Source organism: Phragmites australis, chromosome 4 (assembly GCF_958298935.1).
Source record: "Phragmites australis chromosome 4, lpPhrAust1.1, whole genome shotgun sequence".
Taxonomy (NCBI): Eukaryota; Viridiplantae; Streptophyta; class Magnoliopsida; order Poales; family Poaceae; genus Phragmites; species Phragmites australis.
In genome coordinates this window covers 10,589,773-10,615,818 of record NC_084924.1, presented here as the reverse complement: position 1 = coordinate 10,615,818, position 26,046 = coordinate 10,589,773, and the positions used below count along the sequence as shown (strand labels likewise).

Genomic DNA, 26,046 nt, shown 5'->3' with positions numbered 1-26,046 from the left:
ACCACCTTCGCAAATGGAGATCAAGGTGGGTGAAAATATGCAAGCTACGGGACATCAGCGGTGCCTTGTGGGATGACAACACACACTCCATCGTACTAGAGGACGAGCACTACAAAGGCCACATCAAGGTTGATGCATCACAACTGACTTCAGTGTCAAACACTTTGATCTATTTTCTGATAGATACATCTCATATTTGTAGGATCACCCTGCTGATGTTGACTACCTCAACGTTCCTCTCGAGAACTATGAGCAGATGGTTGCCATCTTCTCTGTTGGACAGGCCACTGGGAGGTATGCTATGGGCTCCAATGAGCCTTTGGGACCTCCTCCCGATGAGGTGGAGAGCGAAGGCAAGGCGGACCCGATTTCGACTGCCACCAATGCGGGGATTATCTTTCCCGAGGTTATTGCAGAGTCCGTGGATGATGACACCAACACCAACACCCCTCCCCCGCATGCCTCTGAGGAGGTTGCTGTTGGATCGGCGGGGGGGAAAGGGAAGGACTCCTCCAGTGGGGCTGGTTCAAAGAGGAAGAGGGCCATGATCACAGAAGATGAGGCCATCATCTTCAACGGCATGACCGAAGCTGTAAAGGATATGGCAGGTGCAATCAAGGCAACCGTCCATGCTGAGGCACATCCCGATGTGTACAATGCGGTCATGAACCTCCCTGGCTTCTCCGAGGATGCATTGCTGGCTGCTCTTGATTGGCTCTATGACCACAAGCCACAGAGCATTGGTTTTGTGCAGATGAGTGCTGAGCATCGTCGTAAGTGGATGAATCGTTGGATCGCCAAGCACTACTTCACTGACTAATGTGCTTGTCATCTAACACTAACCTTTTGCCTACTTAGTTGGTGGTTAATGAACATTCCTCCACCCTCGAGGCCATATCTATTTATGTAAGATGAAACTGTGGACATCTTCTAATAGCTAAGCTTAGTACATGATGTGGCACTATGGGTTGTGATGATGAAGCGGTCTAAACCTTATAAACTGTTGGCTGCTCATGTGATTATTTTGTGTAAATGTTGGAGGGTTCATGCTTAGGTGCAATATGGACATGTGTTTATTGTGCAAATCAAGTTAGTTGAGCACCTTTCGTTCAACTTGATTCTTGTCTGTTACGAATTAACTCAACATATGTATTGTCTTATTCTATTTAGCACATCAGTCTTATGCCTAAATGCGATCAGCGAGAGATAATACAACAACATATGCTCATCATCTAGAGGACTTGACAAAATTCGAGCCATAATAGACAACCTATAACACTTCATCCAAACTTACCTCATTCAAGTACATTACCTAAACAACACTTCAAAATTTCTAAAAATTTAAGCCACATTCAAATCTGACCTACACAACATACACACAACAGCTTTAGGGGGGTAAGCACACCGCTCCTCAGGTGCAAGGTCACCATACTCCACTCATGCGGGCAACCAATCACAATCTCAGCACTTTGCACCCGCTCATACAGCCTCATATACAGCCAACCAAACAGAATCTCAGCTCAGCTTGCATCCACAGCTGCAGCCAACCAAACACACTTTTTTTTCAGAATACGGATCCCCTCAGCCTGCTTCCCCTCATCCAGGATATACGGTGCAGCTCTAAAAACCTCGTACAGCCAACCAAACACACCCCATATGAACAGTGCTGGATTGAGCTGAACTGGGCTTAGATGGGCTAAGTCCAAGCCTGGATGGTCCAGGCTGGGCTTTGGGTTGCACAGTGTCAGCCCGCTCAGGATTGGGCTGGTGGTTTAGCGGGCCTTGGCGGTGGGCTTTGAAGCTGTGGTGGCCGTGCAGATGTCGGGCTTCTACGCGACAAGGCGGACTCGATGGAGGGCTCATCGATGGTGGCCAGCAGTGAAAGCGCTACCAGACGATGGCCGAAAAGGGGGCAGCGACGCGAGCAAAATCGGACAGCACCTCCCTTGCACAGGGAGATGCCAACCTGCAAAAAAAAAGGGTCCCAAGGCCTCTAGCCATCATGGCATGATACCAGCACGCCAGCGGTGACCACTACACGACAGTGGAAGTCAATAAGCACGGCGGCGTGTGGCTACACACTAACAGAGAGCTCGGGGTGGCAACATGCTATCTACGCGGTCACGAGAGCGAACTAGGAGGCTCATCGGTGTCTAGGTCGAAGGAATGGGAAGGCAACCAGTGACGAGAAGCTGCAGCGGTGATGGTGTTCACTCGGCTTCGTGCACGGGTGGCTCCCGTCGGGCTCCAGGTGGATACAAGGCGGAACAAGGACGTCGATGGCTCCCAGGTGCTCCTCGGCAATTGTGGGGACAGGATGTCGAAAGCGAGGTCACTGTGACAGCAATGGCGAAGGCGGCAGCATGGTGATGAGGCAAAATGGAGAGAGAGAGAGAGAGAGAGAGATCGTGATGCGCTATTTATAGACGAGAGAGGGGAGATGGAGAGAGAGACGATGGGCACATGACATCAGGCAGATGTCGGCGGGCATCATCACTTCGAGGTGGTGGACGGCTCCCACCATTTTCCCCACAGTATGGGCGGCCTACACCGTCCACGCACAGGCGGGGCATGAAAGTTGTGCGGCATGGGCGCTCAGGCATGGGCGGAGGGAAAGCGAGAGAGAAGGGAGAGTGTTGGTGAATCAGGAACCAGGGGTCCCCGAATCCCGAGGCCAAGCCAGCAATCCGCCACATGACGCTATCCCGCGGGGTCACCTCCGTAAGGTAAAAAAAAACTAAGTCCCGGGAGAGGGCGCTCGGGGCCACAGTCGGTGGTCCCCGAGTACCCGGGTTCCCCGATGATCTGCGAAGACTAAGTGACAGGAAGAAAGTGCTCAGGGAGGTAAACAGTGACCCCCGAGCACTCAAGTCCCTCGACGACCAGGAGAACCAAGTACCGGGAGGGGTGTGCCCGGAGCTGCGAGCAGTAGCCCCCCGGGCACCCGAGTACCCCGAGGACCCACTAAAGGAAGTTCTGGGAGAGAGTGCTCGGGGCTGCGAGCTGCGGCCCCCGAGCACTCGGTTCCCCGAGGATCTGTACAAGCATGCTCGGGAGAGAGTGCTCGGGGAGGTGAACAGTGGCCCCCGAGCACTCGGTTCCCCGAGCACCAAGGAAGGGTGTTCTCGGGAGAGAGTGCTCGGGGAGGTGAACAGTGACCCCCGAGCACTCGGTTCCCCGACGACCCAGGAAGCCCCTCTGTCAGTGGCCCCCACAGGAGTCCAGCGATGAGGTGTCAGCAGGTGAAAGGCCCGAGGCCGCATTTAAGAGCGCGCGTGGCCTGTCACCTCCAACTGCTCCCGCCACGCTTGGTGTCAGTTCCTACCATATTCTGGCAGAAGGGCGTGGGGACATTAAATGCACGGGTCCCATCCCGTGCCATCCGGCGCGCCTTGGGATAACGTCGCAAGGGCCGAGGTATTCCGTCTATTGCGCTGCTGTGGCAGGTGAACAAGACAGGGCGGGCACGCCGGGCCGCTCTGTGGCTGCCCGGTGGGCCCTCTCCACGGCGCCCGTTGCCAGTGCCATTATGGCAACTGATGATCGGACGCGGAGCGCATTTTTAACCCCCGTCACTCCGCACAGAGGCTATGATGACTCCCTTTCCATTTATGGTACCTTAGAACTCGTGCCCTCCCATTCGGGGTACGCTACTGCCGGCGGGTATTTAAAGCGGTCGGCAGCACGGACAAAGTTGAATCTCTCGACAAGCTAAACAAGTCTTCTTGAAAGCTTGGCAAGCTCTGCACGGTTGAAGAAGTTAAGGAAGTAGAGAAGATCGAGAAGTCCAAGAGCACCCAAAGCCAACAGATACACACAGACCAAAGAACAAGGAGCCACAGGCTCTAGGATAGACAAACATTCTTGTAACTAGCACATTCCTGAGAGACATTCTCAAGACATTTATAGTATCCACACAGGAGTAGGTTGTTACGCCTCCGTGCGGCCCGAACCTGTCTAAACCCCAGTGCATTTACTTCATTCCGCATCAGATCATTCCACCCTGCCAGCCATCGCATTCATATCCATTTATTTCTCCAGCAAACATATTCAGAATCATCCCCCCGGCTGAATCTCTAAAAAGGGGTCCCTCAGGATCCCTGCGACAGAAGTTAACCCTCCGACAGAGAGAGTGGGAGAAGCGAATGCCGGTGGGATATTTTCCCTGAGAGGAGGAACAGCGGTCGATGTCACGATGAAGTGGATGAGAGAGAAGAGGCGCAAGCGCTCGTTGGATCGCCGACACGTGGACAGCCACACGATGCACGGTGCGAGAGCACGTGTGGGAGCAGGCCGGCGCTGCGTGGGCGAGCTGGGCCGGTAGCGCGGTGGCGTGGGCCGAGCGCACGGTGGGAGGAACGGCCAGTTGGATCGGACGATTGGGCTTTGGCATCCGTTCCTAGTGTGAATGCATGGTTGAATTATGAAAATTAGACAGATTGACACGCTTTGCTATGTCTAGATTGCATCATCTGTATTTTTTTTAAAACATTCACAGACTGCGATACGAAAGTATAAGGAAGATTATATGATACAACCATATAATGTTACATTGATACTATCAAGTGCTAATATACATTGTAGTTGGTACAACTGTACGGTACTGTTAAAATCATAACATTATCTTTTGAAGTTTAGCATTACATAATACAAGAAAGACTCGAAAGATATGACAGAGTTAATCAAGCATCTTGAGCTATATAATTCTGAAAATAGAAAGCTCGTAGACATAGTATTTCATCCTTCCTTTCATTGAAGAATACGATGTGCGGGTTGCATTCAAAATATTAGAGAATCTCATAATCTTTTTCTAATTATAGGGGCTGAGAGCTCCTAGTGGAGTAAATAAAAGAAAAGAATAAAGAAAAGGAAAAAAAAGAAACAATAAAATGAAAGGCCGGCTCATTTAGTTATAGGCTGCAATGGCCCATTTCTTCTACTTCGGCCCGGCTTGTTCCTTTTCTCCTGCTCCACACGAGCGAGTCCTAGCCAGCTCTTGTTCGTCGTCTTTCTCAGACGCCGCCACCCCTCTCGGTCCTCTCCTCCTCCACCCGGGCTCACCCCCATCTCCATTGCTTGAGCCGCGCAGCCCGACCCACACCGCTTGAGCCGCTGCTCTCTTTCTCTCTCTTTCCCCGAACCGAACGGCTCTCCTTGAGCTCCTCTTTCTGGATCTCCTCTGTCATGGCGTTCATGCCCCAAATCCGTGCCTGCCCTGAGGCTCTAACGCCCAAATAGAATGCAAAAATGGATTGTCCGCCCATATAGGAGTCAAGATCTGTTGCCCCCGTGCTCGGAGCTGCTATCTTTGCCGCCAATTTGTGTCTCTATCACACTCACCCACAAGCTCTTGTCCGCTCCCCTTCCTACTTCGTGTGGCCTTGCCCGTTGGGAGGCGGCTTCGATGGCTCAATCTGGTAGAGGGGGTGCAGAGCGAACATGGAGGTCAGTGAAGAGGACCACAGAATCGGCGAGCTTCGGGAGCCTTCGCGAGGGCACGTGTGCAAATAGCGTTGGAGGACTTGGGAGGACGACTCGTGAACATAGGATGAGCATCGGACGGCGGGGCTACATCGCTACAATAGCTATAGTACCCTGGTGCACTGGGAGCTGCCAATTGTTGGCCTATTAATATATGTTATAGATACCACTTGTCATGACATAATAGCAAAAATTGCAAGAGTTGTTTTCACATCTGAGATTTTGGTATGCCACTTCATTTAATATTTTTTTTTTCCAACGATCTTATGCCCTTCATATGCATCTCATACTTTTATGTTTTGGTTTTTCTAAAGGTAGATTTTAAGAGGCTTTCGTGAAATAGCATTGGATCTTTTTGTCATATGCTCAAATGCTGACTCTCTTTTTTTTTTTTGTCTTAGAGAGGACTATGAAACCATACGGGTAGCTTATTAAGAGAAAGACTATTTATTTGAAAAAAAATCAGCTAAGTATATAATACCGTATGTATACCAAAGTTTGGAATCATGAGCCCACAAATGGTCAAAACCATCGTTTTCGTCGGTGTTTATGACGCGAAATCGCCCCGAAACCACCAGCCTGCAGCGGTGCTGCCGGGCGCGCGGGGCGCCTGTCTACCTACAGGAGTTCGCTCGCGGCCCCTGGACCACGCGCCGTGCGGTGCCGTGCCATGCCGTGCCATGCCCACCCCGCGGGCTGCACTCCCGGCGCGCGGGCGAACCCGGTGCGTGGAAACCCCGCCCGCGCACGGTCAGAAACGGCCGTTCGTTCGCGTCGCTGGTTCGGCCTCGCCCCGTGACCGCGATCCGACAGGAGCCGCTCGGTGACACAGCGCGGCGAAGGGGACAAGGGGACGCGGACGCGGACGCGGACGTGAGGGTCGGAAATTTCGAGAAGGCGGAATGGAGTGGTGGTGGATGGGCGCGTGGTACTGCGTGGTGGGGGAACTGGCCAAGCTGACAAGCTGCTGTTGCCATCGGCCATCGCTGCCTAGATCTGCCCGCGGCAGCTCGGTTTTGGCCAGAATGGGCATGCAGACGGAACGTGGGGTTGCCCTCGTGCGGTCGTGGCCGGGCAAGGACGGGGGCCGGTTGGTTGCTACCGATTCATCGTCAAGGGCCTGTATCAAAGCATGTCCTTTATCTGATAGTTTTTTCCCCACGTATAACTCGTTGCTGCGTTTCTTTGGAGGGAATCGTCTGTTTTTTTCCTTTTGCGGGTCAAAAATCGTCTTTGTTTGCCGTATGGGAAAAAGGACATTTGACGAAGTTCGATGGCCTGATTTTGTGCTTTGCGATATGAAATGGTCATGGTAGGTTCAGCTAACTTGATATAATCCAAAGCCTCTTTTTTTCTTCAGGGAATAATCCAAATCTTCTCGAGAAGAATAGGTTATATGCATAGACGGATCCGGTAGATAGGCTAGGTTGTTCTAAGACTACCTGGTAATCTGGCTCATTTTGATGTAAGTATGTGTTAAGGTTAGAAAGCATGACTATGAGTGTAGAGTAGAGTTACTCAACTATCATATATGTTTGATGTTCGATGTTACAATATTGTGAGTTTCAATTAATCTTGTAATCGTGTATGTTTAATGTTGATTGTAAATTCCAAAATTGCAATACCGCGTGAGACCCTGTGAGCTTCAATTTATCTGGTACAAACAGTTGATGATCATTATATAAGAGAATGTGTCTTGGTGTCATTGATAAAATTTAGCAAGAGCTTAAAGACAAGTAAATTACTAATTACTTTATCCTTATCTAGAAAATCAAGTTTTAGCTTTGATCCTTATTTTAAAAAAGGGAACAGAGAGATGAAAGTGAAGTGGCTGCAGCACTAGCTAGCAGTTAGAGCAAACGCATTGCATGATATAATGCTAATAGTTGTTGTTATGATTGATATCTTGTTAGTTGTTTCAATATTTATTTGACAGATATCGATGTTATTGTTTTTCTTTATTATTCAGATTACTCACATAATACTTAATTAGCATGATTTTTAAAATTAGATTGTGTGATTTATGCTAAACTTTGAACCATTATATGGCTTAATCATATTTATTGGGCTGAATATTTTCTTCAAAGTAAATAAAGATGATATAATTGAGACTTTCATAGTTATAAGATTTTTGCAAAATTTGAACTTATTTATTGAATTTATGATATTATGATATATTTTTTAATACATTTGTATTATACTTTTAGAAATTTCTTATCTATATATTAATTTCACGATCTTATAAAATATTGTAGTACCTATTCAATTCAAAAATAGTAGCTCCGCCAATGACTCATGGTAGGCAACGAACCTGAGTCGGTAAGATACAGCTTTATAGAACATGTAGCAGTAGAGTTGACAGCTCATTGGCAATGGCAACACCGCAACACTCATTATAAGTATACGTCGTTTTAACCTCAACTATTTTTTAAATATAAATTATTTTTAAACTTTATATATATATATATATTTCTTTTGCTCTATTCTTGCTCTTGTTTGATAAATACTACTCCTCTCATAAATAAATAAATTATCTTTTCTAATATAATAAATAAAGAACAATAAGATCATTTGATCTATTTTTTTAATATTTATATATAAATCTAAAATAACCTACATTTATAATTAAACTAAGTAGTTAATATATTAGCTGGCATGCATAGCAAAGCTAGAACTCGAAGAAACAAAAAGGCTTCACGGCACACATGAAAGATTGCAAGAAGCACCGAGTAAATTCCGGCAGGATTTCTGGACGAAAGCCAACTCTCAAACTTCTACTATCTCGAAGTAAGTTCACTTTTTGAGTTTATCTGATTAGATGGTAGGTGCATATAGCTCAATATTGAAAACTTACCAACAAATTCTGCTCGGGGCAACTTTAAGTTACGGAACCACAGAAAAGACAATTATAAGGGCATGTAAAGATACTTTATCAGTTTAGAAATAGGATGCGTATTTTATTTTAAAAAATCAAATTTTATATACTTTATTTATATTTAATTAATTATAAGAATTTTTAGTATATAAAAATTATATAACTAGATTTATTATTTCATACTATATAGATTTTATAGTTATAAATGATATATTTTATTAAAAAATTTAATCAAAATCTAACTTCGAAGATCCAATTTAGAAGAAATACGTCTACTAAACAGAGAGAGTAGTCGTGTAAGAGTGCTTAAAGACACAATGTCCCTATGTCATGAAACACCCATAGAAGATTCATCTCATCTACGGCAAGCACATCTTTGTACTAGGTGATTAAATAATTGTATTCTTAGCATGCTACGAAATAAGTACCTAAGCTGTCCTACGTGGCCAGAATAATATTTGTCCTAAGCACTTGATTGTATTTTCCCTAATAGAATGGCAGTAGGCTCTTATTCTTCTTGGACCCCTTTGCTCTAATCATTGCCTCTAACTCCACATTAAACAAACATCCAAGTGATGTGCCTAATTCGATATTCTTGTCAAAATAAAATATAACAAATGAACCGTAAGTGTCCTCTAACTTTTGCAAGGCATTATTTGTAGCCTGCCTAGCTTCGAAAACAGCCTCTTGTGGCCTACAAGGCTACAACAATGTACATGCCCAAATTAAATGGCTATAACCAACCCTTTATAAGAACAGTAGCAACCACACCGGTGTGTAACACGTAAAAACAATAATACTGTGACAGAGACTAAAAATTTTCAAAAAAAATAAAAAGTTAAGGATACATCTTAAAATTTATCAACTTAAGATAGCGAAAATATACTTATCTCTACACAGAAAATGACACTGAAAGGAAAAGGCAAGAGGTCTAGCTAACCTCCGACACGCAGCAGGGTGAAGCGGGCTCGGAGTTGGATGCGAGGCATGGGGGTGATTGGTTATTGCTGTGGGGAGGGATCAAGAAATTTGATTACATTCTGTAATTAGTATGTTCTAAATATGAATTTATGCTATGTGATTAAGATTTATGGATGGTAGATATCAAAGATGTATGTATAACTCTTGTATTCTATATCTAATTATTATAAAATATATATATATATTGATTCTAGTTATTGAATAAATAAATAAATAATATATTAATATTTTTTAATATTGATAGCGTCTATTAATTGCAGTGGGATTAGATTTGAGTAATGCAATGTCAAATTGGACTTCTCCTTCTTGGACTTCATTGGATTCGATGGATTTAGACTTGGATATACATGGATCTTTTGGTTTACTTAATATGGATAATTGGATGCTAATGAACCAAAATTTGTATGTCCAACTTGTACATTGGACTTGACAAGGCGTTGTTGGCCTTTGCTGCACTGGTGAAGCGGAGGCGCCGCAAAGCCCCTTGTGACGGAAATCGCCGTGACCTCGTCATCGTCTTCCTCAACATCTATCTCTCTGTTGCTCTGCTTCGCAGCCTGCGCGCGCGGTGGAAGAGATGGACGGGAGCTCAGGTTCCTCTCACCAGCGAGGCTGTCATGCCGTCATGATCTCCTACAAGCGCGGCGATGGCTGTGGCTTCAGCTCGCTGACATGGGTGTCGCCACTAGAGACGCTAGCGCGGGCGGCACTGGCGGATTGGCAGCTGCTTCGGCTGTCCATCGGCACGGCGAGGGCGGACTCGATGCTTGAAGAGGATGGTTGACGCGGCTTCCCGACGGTGCGGCGAGGGTAGAATTGATCCCGTAAGACTGCTTGTTGAGGTCCTGCGAGAATCGGCACGAGCTGTTATGACCTCCGCCTTGAGTTCTTATGGGAACTGCAGCAGGTGGTGCGACGAGGTCCCGCCGGATCGACGATGACTGCGATAATGACGACGACGCACCGCCCGTGTGCTCCAATCGTGTCCCCCCGACCACAACGTCGGCGCCCCGGTGGTCACTCCCACCACCACCGTCGCACCCCTCGCGGCTGACTCAACGCTACACAACTCAATGGCGTCGTCGTCCTGGAGGTCGAGCGTGACCTCGACCAGCTCCTCCCCATTGTCGGAGCTGCGGTAGAAGCCGCGCGGCGAGGAGCCCGTGCTGAGCGACCGCCACTGGTGTCTCTACGGCAAGCTTACCAGTGTGATAATTGGATGTGGTTGGATGGATTTGGACTTAAAAACATGGTTTGGATGCAATACACCTTGTATTTGGTTTGTATTGGACTGGATTTTTATTAGATTTGTCTCTTTCGATTTGGATATGTATCCAATCCACTTGTAATTACAAGTTTTTAAATTGACTGAAGGTTACTAAACAATTAAGAGAAGAGAAGAAAATAATCAACTTTGATCATAAATGTTTCATCGTGTAAGATATATATTAAAGATTTTTATCAGTCATAACTTGATTTGATATCGATGAAGGACATGCCAAATGGCTTAGAAACCAAAAGTTTGTACCCACCACTTAAAATCGCACGTGGAATGTTAATGAAAAATTTAGGTTTATGTCATAAGTCTAAAATTTTCAATGTCAATAGTGTTCTTCTGTACTAGCACACCAAACATTAGTAGTACAAAACAAAAAGGATTTTAATGATTTTATTTGCGCACTACACCCCGCTTACCCCTCTTTTTACCGTTTCTCATCCGAATTATTTACTCCGGCTAATTGCCGCCGAGATAAGCAGAGACAGACAGAGAGTGTGCGCTGCTGCGAGAACCCTGAAAGCCTCAACCCCAACTTCCTCTCTGTACCCTGTTTCTCTATCCTCACTTTCCCCTTTTTTACTGCTCCTCCTCTCTCTCCTCCCTCGCGCACACCCCAAGCTTCTCGTTTTCTCTTCTCCCCAACAATCGCGAGCCGGATAGATAGATCGGGGCCTATCTTTGCCTCCGCCCAGACGGCTCGGCGCAAGCTCGCCGCTTTCCTCTCGATCCTTCGCGCTTTCCCGTATTGTCCGTCCCTCCTCCGCATGGGGATTTCGGAGATCTTGGGGGCGGTTCGGTCGCTGCCGTGATGAGATAGTTCGCCGCATCACGCGCTGATGTGATACTGAACAGGCAAGCTGGCCTCTCCTTTCCTTTTTCTCGCTCGGATCTGCTGCGGGGAGCAGCTAGGGAGTAGTACTCGCTTTCCTTTTCTGGCCGGCTTGAGAGCATGAGCTCGGTGGAGGCGTCCTGATCTAGCCAAAGATTGGATTTTTTGGGAGATTTTGGGTGCTTTTTCTTGCGGGATTTGTGGGGTGGGTTTTCTTGATCCCTTCTGCAGGCCCGGTCTTGTATCTCGCTTTCCGTTTTCTTCCGATTCGGTGGCTTTTTTAGTCTATTTCTTGTGCTGCTGAGGATTTGGTTCACTAGTTTCTTGACTGGTTTTCTTTTTCTCGCCGTCGCTTCAGTTGTTCCGATCCAAGGAGCTCCGATGATGACCGGCATGCCGATCTCCGCGCACCCTGCGGCCGGCGGCGCGGCGGCGGCTGCCGTCGCCGAGATGGCGAAACACCTCACCGTCGACACGGACGACGCCTTCGCCAGCCTACTGGAGCTTGCCGCGGACGACGACGCGGAGGGGCTGCGCCGTGCGCTGGAGCGCGCGCCGCCGGCTACCGCGGACGAGGCTGGCCTCTGGTACGGCCGCCGGAAGGTCCTGGAGCACCGCACCCCGCTGATGGTCGCCGCCACCTACGGGAGCCTCGCCGCGCTTCGCCTGCTGCTGTCCCTTCCGTCAGTCGACGTCAACCGACGCTGCGACACCACCGCCCTCCACTGCGCCGCCTCCGGTGGCTCACGGACGGCCGTTGAGACCGTCAAACTGCTGCTCAGTGCTGGGGCAGACGCTGACGCCACGGATGACTCTGGGCGCCGTCCGGCTGATGTGATATCTGTGCCACCGAAGATGTTTGACGCCAAGTTCGCCCTCCAAGATCTTCTTGGATGCCCGAAGTCTGAGCATGGCATGCTCCGGGTGGTGACAAGGTCCACGAACTCGTTCTCATCGCCCGTGCCATCCCCTACTGCGGAGGATGCACGGTCTCCGTCTGCTGCTGTGATGATGACGACAAAGTTTGCTGACCTGCCTAGGGTTGTGACATCGGAGAAGAAGGAATATCCAGTGGATCCATCCCTTCCAGACATTAAGAACAGCATCTATGCTTCTGATGAGTTCCGCATGTACTCGTTCAAGATCCGCCCATGCTCGCGGGCATACTCGCATGACTGGACTGAGTGCCCCTTTGTCCACCCAGGAGAGAATGCTCGGCGCCGGGACCCTCGCAAGTACCACTATAGCTGCGTGCCATGCCCAGACTTCAGAAAGGGTGTGTGCCGGCGTGGCGACATGTGTGAGTATGCTCATGGAGTGTTTGAGTGCTGGCTCCATCCAGCACAGTACCGTACCCGCCTTTGCAAGGATGGCACGAGCTGTAGCCGACGCGTCTGTTTCTTTGCCCACACAACTGATGAGCTCCGCCCACTGTATGTCTCCACTGGATCGGCGGTACCATCCCCAAGGGCTTCAGCAACAGCTGCAATGGAGATGGCTGCAGCAATGAGCTTGATGCCTGGTTCCCCATCATCAGTTTCAGCGGTAATGTCCCCGTTTACCTCACCAATGTCCCCCTCAGGCAATGGGATGCCCCCTTCATTGGGCTGGCAGCAGCCTAATGTTCCAACATTACACCTTCCGGGCAGCAGTCTTCAGTCGAGCAGGCTCCGAACCTCTCTTAATGCAAGGGATATGCCTGCTGATGACTACTCCCTGATGCAGGATCTCGATTCCCAGCTTATGAATGATCTTTGCTATTCACGTCTCAGTTCCACAGGGAACCACTCTGCTCGGACCAAGTCCCTGAATCCGTCAAACCTGGATGATCTCTTCTCTGCTGAGATGGTCTCGTCCCCGAGGTATGGTAATGCTGAACAGGGTGCTATGTTTTCACCTTCTCACAAGGCTGCTATCCTGAATCAGTTCCAGCAGCAGCAGCAAGCGCTGCTTTCACCAATCAACACAGGAGTCTTCTCTCCAAAGGCTGTGGACAACCAGCAGTTGCCTTCACACTCATCTCTGTTGCATGCATCACTGGGGATATCCTCTCCTGGCCGGATGTCTCCTCGATGTGTTGAATCAGGTTCCCCAATGAGCTCCCACCTGGCTGCTGCTCTTGTCCAGCGTGAGAAGCAGCAGCAGACAATGAGGAGTCTCAGTTCTCGTGACCTTGGGCCTAGTGCTGCACGATCATCTGCTCTTGTTGGCTCCCCTCTAAGCTCATCATGGTCCAAGTGGGGATCTCCTTCAGGAACACCAGATTGGGGTGTAAATGGTGAGGAATTGGGTAAGCTCCGCCGGTCATCGTCCTTTGAGCTGAGGTCTGGTGGTGATGATCCTGATCTCTCTTGGGTACATACACTGGTTAAGGAATCTCCACCAGAGAAGCAAATTACTACAGCTGAATCCATTAACTCTGTTGGACCCTCCCCACTAATGCCTCCTGGCATGAGCAATGGTGATGGTTCTGGTCTGCACACACAACTGGATGGACATGACCAAGCTGCGGTTATAGGAGCATTGCTTGAGCAGATGCAGCTTGATCAGCAGATTGGTAGTCTAGCAACATAGATGCACAATGAGCCTGGAAGGTGTGAGGGTACTATTCTTATCTAATGAACTCGAAGTTTTTTTTCTTCTGTTAATTGAGATGTTCGACAAAGATGGATAGCTGAAGGCGGTGATTCACAGATTGGTTTTCTTTAATTTTGGAGGTAAATCATATACATTATTGATGTTCCAGTAGGTTAAGGAGTGAAGTTCCTCGGTTGGGGTTGTTCCAAGGCCAACCCTGGTAGAATTGCACCCCGGCAGCATCAGTTCATCAACCAGAAGTTCTCTATTTTGTTAATTAACCCTGTTAAAAAGGAAGACTTGTTTGCTGTGTTGGAATTCTTTCCTTTGTGTAGTGGTGTTTGTTCATTATGATATTGATACTTGATGTACTGATGGTGCAAGTGGTTACTTGGGATCCTATAGTAGTCTATCAAGTTCAAAGGTATTTTTTCCCCTTTACCATTTGTCGTGGATTATCTTGTGGCCTTGTTTTGGTTAGATCTTGAGGCCTGCATAATCCTTGGATAATATTTGCAATAATGTAATATTGTTTTGAACTTGTATATTATTTTGAACTCTCAAAATATTATGCATCTGAAATATCCTCATTTGTGTTTGGCTGCTGTCTTTGGGGAAATTATGGGTAGCAAATGGTTGGAAACTGGTGAAATATCCTAAAGATGTTTTTTTCACCTGTACACGTGTGTGATATTGTGATGCTTTGAAGAGGGTATGCAAACATGACTGGTAGTGGCCAGTGGGTGCTGGGTGTGTTCAGTTCTTGGCGCATTTTTATTTGCCGAATGTGAGCGAGGTCATACGTCGAATATTAGTCTGCTGCTGCGAGATTGGAATCTTATCCTCTGTGCCCACCCAGATCGTGATTCGAATTCCTACCAGTATTTCGTGGACGCGTATCAGCGACATGATTCTTGGTTTCTTCTCCACAACAGAAACACACGGTTCTAATCTTCCAGAAAGCCATGGGAGTTTTTTCATGCCTTCCATAAAAGAGGAATGATTTCTCAGTCTCAACTCTCAAGTCTGCCTAAGACTGCCACTTGGAATTCCACCACAGTCGCTAGCTGCAGCAAGTATCCCAATTTCCCGTTGTAAATGCACGAGAGTTTGAGCTACAACAAGGTCCAGGCAACTGAACGACAGAGCTGCTTCCACGGTCCCCGTCCAGAAAGTGCAGGATTCAGGTATGTCGGTATTGCTTGCAAGTTTCCGGCTATGGATCCCCATCCGGACTACTACAACGAACGACGCAAAAGCCCATGCCTAGCCAACGTGCACCAAGCATCGATCGCTGGCAGCATTTCTTCTTCAGGATATGCACTAGGATAGGAGTGGTAATTTTTCCCGGGTCGCTCGATGCAGCGCCTGCTCACCGCGCCCGTGCCCCGCCACGACGGCTCATTGTTGCGCCTGCTAGCCGCGCCCACCCTGACGCACCCACCGTGCTAGGGCCCACCAGAGTTCATGGATCCGACGGTGACAGGGACGAGACGAGTATTTGCCCTGATACGACTTTCGGGAACAAGGATGCGACTCCACGTTCGGGGACGAGGCAAGGACGGAGGGCACCCGGCCCGGCCTCGCCACGTTGCCATCCCTACACTAGGAGTGGTCGACGAGGCGTTACCGACAAAACATAGGATCGGCAGAGGTTGTCACTGCAGTTTTTTTTTTTTTTTTTTTTTTTTTTTTTTTTAGAAAGCGTTGTCACTGCAGTTGTGAGCTCCAGTTCCCAGCAAGGGGCAGCTATCAAGCGGCCCGCCGTCCGAACACCATTCACGAGGCCACGCATATGCATGGTCATCAAGGCACAGATCTGCAGCGCACATGCGGCCTGTTGAACCCACGTCGCATTGACGTTAATGGAGTAATGTCTTACCGCACAGGTGTAGGGATCACGAAACTCTCTTTTCCTGCATAAGGATCCAGTAACTTAATCGGCACAGGAAAAGCAGAAACTGTTCTTTTGCAGAGCAGGGAAAGCAGAAACCATTAAGGCATTAAGGCTGCGTTTGTTTGCTGCTTCTGAAACTGCTTCTGCTACTGACAAAAGTCAGAAGCTAGAACAAACGAGGTTTTAGAGAAGTGGCTTCTCCAGAAACTTGTTTCTGAGAAAAATGAACTAAACCTGAGAAGCTCGCTAAAATATGCTTATCTGAGAAGCTATGTGCTAAAAAACCAAAAATTTATTGTAGAAATCAACAACCTATTTCCAAAAGCAGCTTTTCAGAAAAGCAAAAAACACAGCTTTTCAGAAAAGCTCAAAAACAAAAGCTCAAACAAACACAGCCTAAGTGTGCAGTTTCATGTAATCGGCACAGGAGGGCACATGTATCGGAGGAGGAAACAACACTTCGCCTTTGTAGCATTCTTACATGCCAACCGAATAATCGGCAGGAAACCATGCAAATAAGCTCGAAATAACAGAATAAAATACTCCAATAAACTACCAATGCAACCCGCAAACATGCTTCCAGTAACAGCATAAATTAGAACTCAATAGTATCTAACACGACAACTCAGTCATAGAACAGTTTTTCAGAACGTCAGTAAAAAGAATTAATGGTCATAATAAGGATGGACCTACCTCCCCACATAGTAGTAACTAATACAACTCAACACCATTCAACGACAAATAAATAAATAAATAAAACTCAGTCTTATCACTAACAAAAGACAACTGCAAAGAAACCAGAAGGATGACCAAAACTACGGGATGAACACTCTAATCTCTGATTAACGATTAAGTATGGTACAAAACAGGTGTCAGTTTAAGTTACCAAAATCCGGTGTGACATCAGAACATTTGTAATTCGTAATCACTTGGATGCCCATATACAAAAATGCCACGGCTTGTCGGCGCACATTGGGAGGCATAAGCTTACCAGTGGTAGTACTGAATCATTTGAACAGAAACTCATTCCCTCTTTTGGGGTTTCTGAACCTTGACGTAAGGCAAGAAACCAAGAAGGTGGGTAATTCTCGGCTCCCACCCACGTTGCTGAGCCCGACAAAACATTAGGAATGTGTTTGCATAGTATGAGTTCAAGCCCATAAACACATGCCACCATGCGTGTCCCTGTGGGTTGACGTACCAATGTGAAAGCTTCTTACAGAAGATACGATCAACTAGCCAACAGAGAGTCGCCAGGCTTAATGTAAGAACCCAGAGCTTTGCAAGCCGCTTCGCAGCCAAGTCTTTCGTCTGTATGTAGTACTTGTACATCCGAGGGATGCAGAGGAGACAGAGGCCAATGTAATGCAAATTGAACACTACTTGGAACCGCGCAAAGAAATGGACTACAGCGAAGGCAGCACCATATAGGAAAAGGAAAGTAGGCATGGTGCTCCTGTAATGCCAATCTGGTGAATAAAGGACATACATATATAGGAGGATCTCCCACACCATCGGAGTCTCATCGCTCTGTTGTAGCCTGGAAAACAAAACATCACCGAAACAACAGATTACCACAAAGAATGTATTACAAATAGTAAAGTAAACATGGCGCAGATAGAGAACAACAAGATGACTAACAAATCAAAGAAACAGGAAACTTACAAATCTTTACACCTAAAAATAGGGCAACGGATACTAATCCTAGTTTCACGCAAGTATCCAATCTAAAGTTGTGCAGATCAGTCCCAATGTCAGATAACTCTTGACGTGTTAAAGTAAATGGCAAATATTAGATTAATATAGAGCGTGGGTCAGTCGTTACTGCTGTATTTAATGGTGCTTTCATATGAATACAACACTCTGGGCCATTTAATCCCCCACAACAGATATCTAGATTACCCAAAGTTTTTCCTATGCACCTGGTGCTGAAGTTGAATAAAATCGAAGTCAGATGATTAAATAGAAAGAAAAAAATAGGATCTTTCAACAAATGTGCTAGGTAAATACTGAGATTTATCATTAAACATCAGGAGAACATTTATCCCATACAGCATTTTGTGCATGACCATCACAACAGATGCCAATAGTGGCTGGTCAGGCAGTGCATCAGTATATAGCCAACAGTGGATTCATATGTGCCAAAATGGAACACACAGCAAAGAAAGATTTCTGATAGTTTCTCTGTGTGTGTGTGTGTGTGTGCATGCACGTGTGTTTGTTCGGTCCAGGGAGTGAACCAGAGAACATCAAAGAAAAAATAAACAACATTTTAGGGATTAGGCAGTTATTCGGTGGCATATCGTGGATTTATCCCACAATAAAAGAAATTGACATCTAAACGAAAGATCAATGCTTTAGAGACCATCTTAGCCATCACTGTTAGTTGAGCTATAGTTTGTGGACAGCAGTGCGGTAAATCATGACCAAAAAATACTCAAGTGCACGATAATGCTAAAAGAGCTGCGTCAGTAAGTTGAAAAGATAAATACAATACCCCGGAATTTGGATTGTTGCCAATCAAGAAAAGTATATGAAAAAATACTCCTAAGTGTGTTCAGTGAGTAACAGAAAAGTATATCCCAGGTAACACAACAACAGCAGCAGCAGCAGCAACAACAACAAAGCCTTTGTCCCAAGCAAGTTGGGGTAGGCTAGAGATGAAACCCACAAGATCCAACTAAAAAGATGATGATAAAACAATAATAAATAAAGGTACTGGTAACCAACACACCAGAAACAAAAAAAAAAAAAATCTTTGCTTAACTTATACATACACAGCAACCAGCACTATCAAAAGAACAAGTTCAGATTGATAAAACATAACTCACATCAGCAGGATACATGATGCTATCCATCACATAAAAAATAGGACACTAATTCCATGCAGACAGAATAGCTTCCTTGTTATCCTCATAGCAATGAGCTTAGGGCCCTTCAGGGAGCACTGTTTGATTTAAAGCAATTTCTCCACACCCAAGGGTCTTTAAATGTAAAGCGTGCCTCATGGGTAACATTTATGAGGGACCTCATCGATGCTATTGATACAGTAACTTTTAACAGAATGCAGATGCTTTAGCAAAAATTATTGAGAATATAATCTAACGAACAGATTAAGTAAAGCTAAGGATTTAACTATATTTAAAGACTGTTTGATAGGATATCAAGGAGAAGAAAGAATGTTTCAGATGCTTACACCGTGACAGGAGTGCGGACAACATAGAGAAGTACAAAGTGGCAAAGAAGACAGAGCTGTGAGCGAAGCAAGGGATCGGACTTATGAAAACCTTTATCAGCGGTTGGGCACAAAGGGAGGAGAAAAGGACATATATAAGATGGCTAGGATCTGTGAAAGGAAGACGAGGGACGTCAACCAAGTCAAATGCATCAAGGATGGGACCGCTCGACTTCTGGTGAGAGATGATGAGATCAAGACTTGATGACGAGAGTACTTCGACGAATTGTTCAATGGGGAGAACAAGAGCTCTACCATTAAGCTAGGTGAATCTTTTGATGATATCAATAGACCATTTGTACGAAGGATTCATGAAGCTGAGGTCAAGGACGCTTTCAAAAGGATGAAAGGAGGCAAGGCGATAGGCCCTGATAGTATCCCCATTGAGGTGTGGAGATGTCTTGGAGACATGGTGATAGCATGGCTAATTAAGCTCTTCAACCTAATTTTTCAGTCAAACAAGATGCCCGAAGAATGGAGAAATATATTAGTACCAATCTTTAAGAATAAGGGAGATATTCAAAGTTGTACTAATCGCCGTAGAATTAAGTTGATGAGCCATACAATGAAGCTATAGGAGAGAGTTATTGAACATCGCCTAAGAAAAATGACAGGCATTACCAAAAACCAATTTGGTTTCATGCCTGGGGGGTCGATCATGGAAGTGATTTTCATGATAAGACAACTTATATAGGGAACAAAAAAAAAAAGACATGCACATGATATTCAATGACTTGAAGAAGGCTTATGGCAAAATACCGAGAAATATCATGTAGTAGGCCTTGGAGAAACACAAAGTTCATTACCCTCATCAAGGATATGTGCAATAACGTTGTGACAAGTGCTCCGACAAGTAAAGGTGTCACCGATGACCTTCCGCTTAAAATAGGACTACATCAAGGGTCAGCTTTGAACCCTTACTTATTTGTTTTGGTGATGGATGAGGTCACAAGGGACATTTATGGAGATATCCTTGATGTACGCTCTTTGCTAACGATGTGGTGCTAGTTGACGAGAGTATGATAGGGGTTAATAGGAAATTGAAGTTGTGGTGATATACTTTAAAATCAAAAGGTTTTAGACTTAGTAGAACCAAAATTGAGTATATGAAGTGCGATTTCGGTGCTACTAGGCATGAGGGAGAAGATGTTAGTCTTGGTGAAGAGATGATTTCCAAGAAGGATACCTTTCGATATTTGGGATCAATGCTACAGAAGGATGGTGATATCGATGAAGATGTTGTCATAGAATCAAAACCGAATGGATGAAATGACGTCAAGCTTCTGGCATTCTCTGTGACAAGATGCCACAAAAGCTGAAAGGTAAGTTTTATAGGATAACAAATCGACCTGTGATGTTGTATGACGCCGAATGTTAGCCAACTAAAAAGCGACATACCCAACAATTAAGTGTAGCAGAAATGCATATGTTGCGATAAATTTGTGGCCATACAAGAAATAATCGGATCCGAAATAATGATATACGTGATAGGGTAGGGGTAGCGTCAATCAAAGAAAAGCTTGTCCAACATCAGTTGAAATAGTTTAGACATATCCAATAGAGGCCTCTAGAGTACATGTGCATAGCGGGATACCGAGACGCACTGATAATGTGAAGAGAGGCAGGGGTCGACCAAACCTAACATGAGAGGAGTCTATAAAGAGAGACTTGAAGGAATGAAATATCCCAAAAGAACTATACACAGATAGAAACGCGTGGAAGTTAGCAATCCACGTGCCAAAACCATAACTTATGCATCAGTCTCCTTATACCATTATTACTTTTATTTTGTTACTATTACTAGTACCTTTATTATCATTATTGTTTTCACATCATCTTTTTAGTTGGATCTTGTGGGTTCCATCTCTAGCCTACCCCAATTTGCTTGGGACAAAGGTTGTTGCTGTTGTTGTAGAGATAAAAGTCATTGCATTATACGGAACACGACATTCTGGGCCTGCCGCCCAGCCACAAATAAATGTGACAACTGATTTGTACAGTGTGCAGGACGAAAAGGCCCAGGGATGTACGAGGCTGGATGGCAGGGCCATGTCAGGCGATCACCTTTAGCTCCACACGACACATAGCACAACTAAATATGTAGCTTTGCAAAATCGCTTCTTAAATCAGTAGTTCCTCGATGGTTTTGCTGTGAAAATCATTCACTAATTTATAACACATATTTCAGCAAGCTGAAGTTTATCCATTTGTAACCAGAAAAAATAACTACAATCCGAGGCAGTCAACAGTCATGAATTTTCACATTGTACAAAGAAAATAGTTATCTTACAATTTCGAACCAAAAGAATTACATTCTAGACAGGAAATCAGCAGAAGAAAAAAAAGAAACACGCCATAAAACATGTTTCATTTTTAATAAAATAATGGAACAGGGGCATGAACTCTATGGTTCTAAGAAACCAACAACTGATAAGATGTTTTAGGTGAAGCATCAAATCCCGAAGCAACAAATTACAAATATCCTTAAGTGCGATGACTTATAAAGAATTTTATCACCAAATAATTTGCTCATCTTCTCTGCAATTTTTCTGTGCAAAACTAGGATCAGAAATGACGTTCGGCCTTCTGCAAATGGCTGTTTTCTTTTTTGCAGTATGGTAGAATCAAATTTCAATGTCATATATAGAAGAAAAACCGCAAGGTAATGGAGCAACAAAAGGAAATGGTCACGCTTGCTTCAAAAGTAGGTGAACATGGAAACTAATACCACAATGCAAAACACCCATCCATAATGAGCTAAACTGGAAGAAGTGCATTAGAGTAAAGAACAAACATTCAACTAGCTATTCTGATAATTGCAAGATCAAAAGTGACATCCACAGAAGCATAGGGTAGTTAAGAGAAAACTTACACGTGTTGCAAGGTGGCATGGAAAATCATACTCCCAATAGCAAGTATCATATTTGATATATGCAGGACACTGAACCGTTTCTCAAAACGCTGGCGGAAAGCATTCACTAGTCCAATAAGCGCCAAAAGAACACATGGAACATTGGAGATGGTATTGTAGAATTCCGCAATATATGATGAGTGCGTGTAATTCTCCTCGCATAACTCAGTCGTTGATGTAACAGGTCCCCAGAAACTCGCTACCATTGAATCCGCCATGCTTAGCTCTTGATTTGCTACTCTAGCAACAGCCTATGTCACCAGAGTTGGATGTCAATATAGCTGGTGCTAAATCATGAGCACACCAAACAAAAGATCTGCACAGATGGCATGCAGTTTTGTTAGACTCGTTGAGTAATCAAATGTAGTGAATCTATGCTCTCCCCCGTTCAAGATATCAAAACAGCGCATTCAACAAGCTAACAGATAAGTAGCCAGAAAGTGCTTCCAGCAATGCACTAGATTAAATTCACTCGCTAAAAACAACCCTTGAGGACAGACAGTCCAAAGTCAACACCATCAACGGACCAACACAGGAACAATTAAACAATTTGCTTAGCAAGGCCCAGAATAGCACCTAACAGTCCGCTACGAGACGATACAAACGACATACCAAATCTAACTCAGAGGCAACCTCCTCCTTCCTCACAGAACTCGAAGAGAATCCACCCGCAGATCCCACGAAAACCCCAAACCCTCGCCGCGATCCCCAACCGCCGGAGCCTACCTCCTCGCCCTAGCGATCCCTAACCAACCATCCCCTAAACCAAAGCCCCACACACGCTCCCGCAACAGATCTGCGAACGGCACAGATGATCAGACCAAGACAACCACGGCCGCAATTAGCGAACCAACGATCGCAGAATCGTACGATCTAAGCCGGCCTCTCGCATAGAGAAAGGGACACGGCCCGCCCGTCCAGGACGCGGATCGCCCACGGCACGGCGCCGCGGAGGGAACCGGCTGGATCCTGGCGGCTAGGGTTTTGATCGCGCGGATTGGGGAACAAGGGGGAAGGGATCGGAGAAGGCGGTTACCTCGGGGCTGGGCTGGGCTGGACGGTGCTCTCGCTCGCACGCTCGGCAGCTGCGTGCGTGCGTGCGTGCTTGGATCTACCGCTAGGGCATGGAGTGGGGAGGACGGCGAGGCCCGTGGGGTGCCCTGGTTGTTTGGATCGACCGATCGGCTTGGTTTGGCTTTCCCCTCGCCTTTCTTATTTTTTTCCTCTCTTTTTTTTGGCTTTCCCCTCGATCTTCTTTTTTTGGCTTTGATGCGCAAGACGTTGGTACGACGCGGTGTGCGTTTCGAATCACCGTGGCCCGCACGTCGGGCGGTGTGAGGGGGCGGGGCCCGCGGGTGTGGTGGTGGTGTTCAGCGGCTCGCTTTGTCGGTGCGTGCCGATGGGACCCACAGGAAGGGAGGGGAACAGCGGAAGGAAAGTGTGGGGTGGCCGGGTGGGACGCGGTTCCTCTGCAGTACAGTCACTGACACGTGGGTCCGGTCCCACGTGTCAGTGGCAGTGCAGTACTGCAGAGGATCTCTGTCCTGTGGGGTGGTCGTGGTTCCTTCCGCGGTGGACGGCGGCGCGGGTCTCAGGTCAGGTGCGGGGCAGCACGCGCCGCTGCTTTCACGCGGATTTGCTGAGCCCACTCACGGGCCGGCTACACCGTGGTTTCGCGTTTCAAATATAACTAGCGTGTTTATATGCTATAACTAAAATATAAATATTAGATATAATATAAAACATAAATTTAAATATAGAGATGTAAATATGTTGAGAGTACTATTGAACGAATATATCTAGAGCGAGGTTGTAGTTTGTTTTCAGATAAAATCTAAAAAAAAATATTTGATAATTTTTTTCTAATTTTTTCAAATATTTTATTAGGTCAACGAGTCCCATATCTTAGTTATCGGTAACGAAACGTAGAGACTAGAGGATAATAATGGATGGCAAAAATAAAGAAACTACTCAAATTTGAGAAGATTTTATTTAATAGGAGGAGAATAGAGGGAAAAATCATATGAGAACAAACTCGTATTTTATACGGTAGAGATAGAGATTTTTTTAATATGAAATAAGATAAGAAGAGGACATAAAAGTGAGTTTGATCTCGAAATTTCGCTTGGTCGAAACGTCCACTCTCGTGCAATAGGTTTTTCTGAATAAAACTTTGTGAACATCCTCCGCAATGATTTCTATGGAATGTTGGCGTCGCTCTTCTTTGTAACCATTTGCATCAAACTCCAACTAGGTGAGGTCAACACCGAAATAAGGGAGCTACAGTCCAGGAACAGTATTTTTGTGAGGGTGTGAACATTAATTTGAAGTGAACTAGTGAAGTGCTGGTACTGTAACATCAATTCTGTACTAATCTCGCTGTATCACATGTACCATAGCGGTGTTGTAGCGCTAAATGTGAAGGCTGTTTCCAATCCAGACTTAAGTCACCATACTGTAGCTCTCTCACCTTGCTTAGCAAAGTGAGAGGAGCCGCTTCCCACCACGTCACACTCCCTTGTTGTACTCAGCTTGAAGGTGACTACATTGCCCCCTCCTTCCTCATCACAATGCTGCCTTCCACCGTTCCACGTACGGCCGGCAGCGCCACGAGACCAGCCTCTCGCCGTCGCCAAAGACGAGCCCGGAACTAGGCCATCACAATGGAGTTCTGGGAAAGAACGGAAATTTTGCTATCTTATTTATGTGAGCCTCAGCAGAAACGACCATGGATTGCGAAGCTTGACGAGAACGCTCCATACCTTGCGAAGTGGCAGTGCGTAACAAAAGGCGACTTATAAAGCAAAGAGACGTTACTAGTCACCAATTTTTTCCTTCAACAGAGGAGCATAGTAGCATACTGCTGGTGCATATACCCAACTCTAGCTCAAACACAGGCTCCCCCTACCTTATTCACAGCTCGGAACTGAACCGAGAACATAACATACACCGATACTACACACGAACTCTAAGCAGGCAGGCATAGGTTCACGACACGCACGGACACACACTCGGGGGAGACACGCACGCACAGCACTTCACAACGCCACCCGCCGCTTGCACGCACGCACAAATGCGAGCGTTCGCGTTCCATGCACGGCCCTGGCATGCGAGACGTGACGCTTGCTGCGCTTACGAAGACGCCCTCCCTCCGCCGCCGCCGCCGCCGCCTCCTCCCGCGCTGGCCTCCTGCGCCCTGCTCTGGATGGCGCTTCCCGCCTGGGCCGTCTTGTGGCCCGCGTGCGCCGCGGCCTCCGCCATCCGCCGGCGCGCCTCCTCCACGTAGTCGGGCGTACGCTGGAACGCCTGCCGAGCCGTGTTGGCCAGCACCGTGAGCGAGGAGAGGCCGCCGAGCCCCAGCGCGCCTGATGTGAGGAACCCCGTCACGGCCATCCCGATGAGCAGCGCGGCCGGGACCAGGACCGGACTGAAGAGCAGGAACACGGGCGTGGCCACGGCCAGACCCACCACGGAGCCCGCCAGCGCCAGCCCGGACAGCACCAGCAGCAGCCCGCCCAGCGGGAACAGCGTCGCCACCGTCAGGGCCTGCGACGCCGTGGGAGCCTTGTCGTGGAGCATGCCCTTCACCTGTTCGCCCACCGGGTGGCCGCCGTGGCCGTGGGTGCTGCTGACATCGCGATCTGCCATCGCTAGGCGCGACTTGCTAGCCGAATGTGCTGCGGCCGGTGGAGAGATCGATCGAAGAGCTAGCGCGGCAAGAACAGGAAGAAGCTAGGCAAATGTGAAGTGCAGTGGAGAGGCCGGCCGGCCGGGCCACCGTATATAGGTGGCGAGAGCGGTGATGACACGAGAGGAGGGGAGGGGCACGTGGTGAGGGTGGAGGCTTGCATGGGTTACACCGGTCAAGGAGGCTGAAATGGCACGCGCGGCTGTTGGATTCATGCGAAGTAGTGTGTGATGCGAGACAACGTCAGACAGCAGACGGTGTGTGAGCTAGCACTAGCAGGGTTGCTATGAGCC

At 46.8% G+C, this 26,046-nt stretch overlaps 3 protein-coding genes across 6 annotated transcripts; 1 reads left to right on the top strand and 2 right to left on the bottom strand.

Moving 5' to 3' along the window:
• Positions 1–11,104: 11,104 nt before the first annotated feature.
• Positions 11,105–14,620, top strand: LOC133915664 (zinc finger CCCH domain-containing protein 24-like). Of its 2 annotated transcripts, none has more exons than XM_062358901.1 (2): positions 11,105–11,468; positions 11,804–14,620. In XM_062358901.1, exon 2 carries the CDS (start codon positions 11,827–11,829, stop codon positions 14,017–14,019), a length of 2,193 nt encoding a protein of 730 aa, XP_062214885.1. In that variant the 5' UTR covers positions 11,105–11,468; positions 11,804–11,826; the 3' UTR covers positions 14,020–14,620. The 2 variants fall into 2 exon arrangements, with proteins under 2 accessions (XP_062214885.1, XP_062214887.1); XM_062358903.1 differs by lacking the exon at positions 11,105–11,468 and adding an exon at positions 11,477–11,650.
• A 1,939-nt stretch (positions 14,621–16,559) lies between these two features.
• Positions 16,560–23,319, bottom strand: LOC133915665 (alkaline ceramidase-like). Of its 3 annotated transcripts, none has more exons than XM_062358906.1 (3): positions 23,102–23,319; positions 22,027–22,316; positions 16,560–17,459 (listed from the first exon to the last, which is right to left on the bottom strand). In XM_062358906.1, exons 2-3 carry the CDS (start codon positions 22,281–22,283, stop codon positions 16,943–16,945), a joined length of 774 nt encoding a protein of 257 aa, XP_062214890.1. In that variant the 5' UTR covers positions 22,284–22,316; positions 23,102–23,319; the 3' UTR covers positions 16,560–16,942. The 3 variants fall into 3 exon arrangements, with proteins under 3 accessions (XP_062214890.1, XP_062214888.1, XP_062214889.1); XM_062358904.1 differs by having other exon boundaries at positions 22,027–22,381; positions 23,102–23,318; XM_062358905.1 differs by lacking the exon at positions 23,102–23,319 and adding an exon at positions 22,678–23,063 and having other exon boundaries at positions 22,027–22,381.
• Positions 23,320–25,197: 1,878 nt separating this feature from the next.
• On the bottom strand, positions 25,198–25,713 carry LOC133914179 (oleosin Zm-II-like). Its single transcript, XM_062357317.1, has one exon. The coding sequence runs from the start codon at positions 25,711–25,713 to the stop codon at positions 25,198–25,200; it is 516 nt and encodes a 171-aa protein (XP_062213301.1).
• Positions 25,714–26,046: the final 333 nt, after the last annotated feature.

What these genes read in the sequence shown, in the direction of transcription:
- LOC133915664 (XM_062358901.1), top strand. Translation starts at nt 11,827, where the DNA reads ATGATGACCGGCATGCCGATCTCCGCGCACCCTGCGGCCGGCGGCGCG.
- LOC133915665 (XM_062358906.1), bottom strand. Translation starts at nt 22,283, where the DNA reads ATGGCGGATTCAATGGTAGCGAGTTTCTGGGGACCTGTTACATCAACG. An exon ending in CATGCCACCTTGCAACACGT is followed by an intron (nt 17,460 to 22,026) that starts GTAAGTTTTCTC and finishes TTTGTTTTCCAG; the next exon opens with GCTACAACAGAGCGATGAGA.
- LOC133914179 (XM_062357317.1), bottom strand. Translation starts at nt 25,713, where the DNA reads ATGGCAGATCGCGATGTCAGCAGCACCCACGGCCACGGCGGCCACCCG.